The sequence below is a fragment of the Austrofundulus limnaeus genome, unplaced genomic scaffold, assembly GCF_001266775.1.
Source record: "Austrofundulus limnaeus strain Quisiro unplaced genomic scaffold, Austrofundulus_limnaeus-1.0 Scaffold246, whole genome shotgun sequence".
Lineage (NCBI taxonomy): Eukaryota > Metazoa > Chordata > Actinopteri > Cyprinodontiformes > Rivulidae > Austrofundulus > Austrofundulus limnaeus.
In genome coordinates this window covers 45,800-51,186 of record NW_013952648.1, presented here as the reverse complement: position 1 = coordinate 51,186, position 5,387 = coordinate 45,800, and the positions used below count along the sequence as shown (strand labels likewise).

The 5,387-nt window shown below is 36.0% G+C and overlaps 1 protein-coding gene across 1 annotated transcript in view; it reads left to right on the top strand.

Annotated features, from left to right (window-relative positions):
- Positions 1-4,717, top strand: part of bbs7 (Bardet-Biedl syndrome 7) — a 10,772-nt gene extending 6,055 nt beyond the window's left edge. Inside the window, exons 9-19 of the mRNA XM_014020254.1 lie at positions 575-659; positions 847-949; positions 1,029-1,221; positions 1,303-1,377; positions 1,464-1,529; positions 1,791-1,930; positions 3,420-3,584; positions 3,786-3,895; positions 3,979-4,082; positions 4,163-4,286; positions 4,386-4,717. Coding sequence (XP_013875708.1) covers positions 575-659; positions 847-949; positions 1,029-1,221; positions 1,303-1,377; positions 1,464-1,529; positions 1,791-1,930; positions 3,420-3,584; positions 3,786-3,895; positions 3,979-4,082; positions 4,163-4,286; positions 4,386-4,519 — 1,299 coding nt within the window. The 3' untranslated portion in view covers positions 4,520-4,717. The remainder of the gene's footprint in view (positions 1-574; positions 660-846; positions 950-1,028; positions 1,222-1,302; positions 1,378-1,463; positions 1,530-1,790; positions 1,931-3,419; positions 3,585-3,785; positions 3,896-3,978; positions 4,083-4,162; positions 4,287-4,385) is intronic.
- Positions 4,718-5,387: the final 670 nt, after the last annotated feature.

The following is a 5,387-nucleotide window of genomic DNA, read 5'->3' as shown; positions in this document are numbered from 1 at the left end:
TAACACCAGCTTATCTATGCTAGCTGCTAGCCTCTCCCACGCTAACACCAGCCTATCTATGCTAGTCGCTAGCCTCTCCCATGCTAACACCACCAGTCTATCCATGCTAGTCGTTAAACTCTCCCACGCTAACACCAGCTTATCTATGCTAGTCGCTAGCCTCTCCCACGCTAACACCAGCCTATCCATGCTAGTCGTTAGCCTCTCCAACACTAACACCACCAGCCTATCCATGCTAGTTGCTAGCCTCCTCCATGCTAACACCACCAGCCTATCCATACTAGTTGCTAGCCTCTTCCACGCTAACACCACCAGCCCATCCATGCTAGTCGTTAGCTTTTCCCACGCTAACAGCCTATCCATATTAGTCGCTAGCCTCTCCCATGCTAACACCAGCCTATCCATGCTAGTCATTAGCCTCCCCAATGCTTACGCTAAATAATAGTCTCCTTCTCATTTGCCAGCGCCGGCCTCTCAGTTACCAGTGCCGCCCGGTAGATCATATTTCATATGTTGAGCTTTGAGGTCTATTGCCCATGTTTACAAAAAGGTAACAACCTAATATCTGTTCCAGGTGTTGTCAGAGAGTGTGACCTCCATCCAGGGTGGCTGTGTGGGCAAAGAGTCTTATGATGAGGTTTTGACTGCCACATATACAGGTTAGATGAGAAGGTTTTACAGTCATTGTGTCCTATGTGCCCTTTCTACAGAACAAAAAAAAAAATAGACTTAATTGATCTGTTATTTTTCTGGACTCGTCTTTTGTTTAGAGGTATAATTTGTTAAACTGTTCTGAGTAAGTTAAGTTGGTATCAGAAGCTATTTAAAACCAGTTAACTTTTCCAGGATGGGTCACTGGGTTGACCACTGAGCCCCAGAAGGCTGAGGCCGGTCCAGGAGACGAGGTCAGGATGAGCAAAGAGACGCAGTCGAAAATAGAATCCCTCAGGTATCAGACATTCTTTAAGCTCTTCTGCTCGATTTAAAAACRAATCTGTTTCTCAGCGGGTCTCGTTGTCCCCTCCCAGGTCGGAGCTGGAGCAGCTGCAGGTGAAAGTCCTGCAGGGTCGTGAGCAGTACCAGCAGACCTCTCAGTCGAGCACGGCTGTCTCCGCCGTCCCCGTCTTCAGCATCAACGACAAGTTCACGCTCAGCCAGGACGACGCCAGCTACAGCCTCACGCTGGAGGTGCAGACCGCCATCGACAACCTGTTGCTCCAGGTAACCCCAAGCACAGACCCTCTGCTGACACAACAGAAGAACGTTCTCGAATCTTAAAATAACTTTTRTGTTTTGGCACAGAGTGACGTCCCCATAGACCTGCTGGACGTAGATAAGAATTCAGCTGTTGTCAGTTTCAGTGAATGTGACTCAGAGGTGGGCTGTATGAACTGTACAGAGGGCCAACATTATATAAGTTGCATCTTTTCCCAGAGCTCTGACTCTGACTCTGTTTCCAACAGCCTAACGGGAACTTCCTGCTGGCCACATACAGATGTCAGGCCAACACTACCAGACTTGAACTTAAGGTAAGCAGTACATCTGTCAGCCTCTAATAAGACTAATGTGTGTTCCACTTTTCAGTGATTACATTTGCATATAAAACTATAACAACACAGTAGGCCAAGTGTGGTTAAAAAAAGCAACAAAAAAACATGCATTTTGCATTCTACTGCCTAATTGCATTGTAATTCTAAAAAAGGTGTTACATAAATGCTCTATTAAAAGTAGCTACTACTATAAACTAAAGTAGACAAACATATTTCATCCTCAGTCACATGTTTTCATAGGTGAGATCCATCGAAGGACAGTATGGGACTCTGCAGGCTTACGTTACTCCCAGACTGCAACCTAAGACCTGCCAGGTTCGACAGTATCAGATCAAACCTTTATCCCTTCACCAGCGGATGCACAGCATTGATCAAGACAGGTAAAGGTTACCATACCATACCATACTGTAACATATAATGTACTGTAACATATAGCGCAACGTAACTTAATATAATGTAATGTAACTTAATTTAACGTAACATAACTTTATATAATGTAACGTAACTTAATGTAACGTAACTTAATATAATGTAACGTAACTTAATGTAACATAACTTAATGTAATGTAACTTTATATAATGTAACGTAACTTTACATAATGTAATGTAACTTAATTTAACGTAACATGACTTAATATAACGTAATGTAACTTAATGTAACGTAACTTAATGTAACGTAAATAATGTAACTTAATGTAATGCAACTTAATATAATGTAACGTAACTTAATGTAACGTAAATAACGTAACTTAATGTAACGCAACTTAATGTAACGTAACTTAATGTAACGTAACTTAATGTAACGTAAAGTAACGTAAAGTAACGTAACTTAATTTAATGCAACGTCATGTAACGTAACTTAATATAATGCAAAGTAATTTAATTTAACTTAACGTAATGTAACGTAACTTAATGTAAACTTAATGCAACGTAACTTAATATAATGCAACGTCATTTAACATAACTTAATATAACGTAACGTAACTTAATGTAACGTATCTTAATATAATGCAACATAATTTAACGTAATTTAACATAACTTAATGTAACGTAATGTAATTTAACGTAACACAATGTAACGTAGTGTGATGTAATGTAACTTAATATAATGCAATGTAATTTAACGCAACTTAATGTAAACTTAATGTAATCTAACTTCGWATAATGCAACGTAATTTAACGTAACTTAATGTAATGTAACGAAACTTAATGAAACACAATGTAACGTAGTGTGATGTAATGTAACGTAACTTAATATAATGCAACATAATTTAACGCAACTTAATGTAAACTTAATGTAATCTAACTTCACATAATGYAACATAATTTAACGTAACTTAATGTAATGTAACGTAACTTAATGTAACGTAACTTAATATGATGCAACATCATTTAACATAACTTAATGTAACGTAACGTAATTTAACGTAACACAATGTAACGTAGTGTGATGTAATGTAATGTAACTTAATATAATGCAACGTAATTTAATGTAACGTAAAGTAACTTAATGTAATCTAACTTAATATAATGCAACGTCWTTTAATGTAACTTAATGTAACGTAGTGTGATTTAATGTAACATAATTAGACGTAACATAATGCAATGCAACATAACAGTTAATTAAAGGTATTTATCATATCCAAAGTAAACAATGTTGCATAAACTTGAACATAAATATAATTTAAGAAACTCAAAACCAGCTTCTATCTTTAGACTATATTCTTTAATTTTAAAATCTGTAATTCTTAATGATTTGTTATAAAGATCAACGTTTAAAGTAAATAATGTATTGTTAAACTAGTGACAGCTCTTGTTCTTTTAATTAAGTGTTATTGTTGACCTCTTGTCTTTGCCCCTGTGTTGCAGGCCCATGAATCAGCTCAGTTTGGTGGGGCAGTTCAGCTTTGCAGAGATCCACTCCTGGGTAATTTTCTGTTTGCCAGAAGTGCCTGAGAAAACACCAGCAGGAGAAAGCATCACTTTCTACTTCCACAACACGTTCCTCGGCACACAGCTTGAAGCCACATACTGGTAAATGGAAGCAAACAGAAAACAGCTTTATATAAAAACTTTATACACTTTCAGTTGAATGCTGTTGCTAAGTCCTGCAAATATTATACAGTCTCTGGAAAAAATACATCTGTTAAAATCCTTTTATACTTCATTTGATCTTGTTTACTTGGCTTCATCCTTAAACTATTAATATTAAYATGTCTGACTTTTTTATTTCAGCAAAGGAGAGGGCCACTTCAAGTCTGACAATATTTCGACCATCTCTATTCTGAGTGATGTTCTTTCCAAAGAAGCTACCAAAAAGAAAATCAATCTGAACATTTCTTATGGTGGGTTCATTGTTTTCTATTTCAGTAAAAGCGGATATTTTGCAGTAATGTATGAAAAAATTATGTTTTTATCAATGTTCCAGACATTAACGATGACTCTGTGAGCCACACACTCAGGATGATTCATCCAAAGCTGGAGTACCAGCTGCTGCTGGCTAGAAAGGTTCAGCTCGTCGATGCCCTGAAGGTGAGTTTTGTTTATTTCAAAGCATTCTGTCTTTGTTCACTYGTGGTTCGTTTTACCGTCGTTTCCTCTGCGCTTCACAGGAGCTTCAGGTCCACGAGGGGAACGCTGATTTCCTCATCCCAGAATACCGCAGCATCTTGGATGAATCTGCTAATCTTCTGGAAGAGTACAAAAAGCAGCCGGCACACCTCGAGAGGCTTTACGGTAAGGTTTGGGAACCTCACTGTCACTCATTATTATGGTTATAAAACCTTTCGGCTCGCAGTCACTTGTAGTTTTTTTGTGTTTTTACCTTCCCTTCAGGAATGATCACTGATCTCTTCATTGATAAATTCAAGTTCAAAGGTCAGAATGTGAAAACAAAGGTGTCGTCATTGTTGGAAATACTTGATAATTATGATTTAAATTCACTGTTAGACTTTTTCAATGAGCCATGATAACATATATAAGATTATTTATATCTGTGTTTATTCTGTGGTCCAATCAGAGCATTTTATGTGACTGTAGTTAGACTTTGTGTCTATGTTAAATGTTCCATTTAGATTCTGTTTACACTTACAGTACTTACAGTGCAAAATATTAAAGTATTTATACTATTTTTGATTGATGTATGTCATTAAAATGATTGAATCTACCGTTTCTGTTTTCAGATTTGTTTTCTAAAATGCAGAATTAAATTAAAATGTAATTTTTTTAAACCAATGTATATTTAAGACTTCCATAAAACTTGTTGTTAGAAACTTAATGTTCACCTCAGTGTTGTAAAGTAACTAAGTACAAATACTTCTTTACTGTACTTAAGTAGAATTTTTGGGTATCTGTACTTTACTTGAGTATGGTAATTATTTTTCAGCCTACTTTTTACTACTTCTTACATTTTCACACAATTATCTGTTTTATACTCCTTACATTTAAAAAAAGATAAGAAGTAGAAAGTCATTACTTTTATTTCATTTTTTCTTGTTTTCATTCCAGCTTGTTATATTAAAAAATAAATACTATCCATATAAATTGTGCCTCCTAGATAGAGTGAATTTAATTGTGGTTGTCGCAAGAAGTACATAAAATTCTGATACTGTATTTTATGAATTATATTATTGTTTTGGCCAACAGCCCTCAGATTTTCATTTTGGGGAAAATGTTTGTGCAGCCTTGATATATGTATATAAACTGAAACAGCTGGACTAATGCATCCTAAATTTAACATAAATTAATTATTTTAATACGATATAGTCGTTTCTGTATTTTTGGGGGGAGGTCACCTCCTGATGTCATTACAGAAAATCTAACTGCTTATTTTAAATC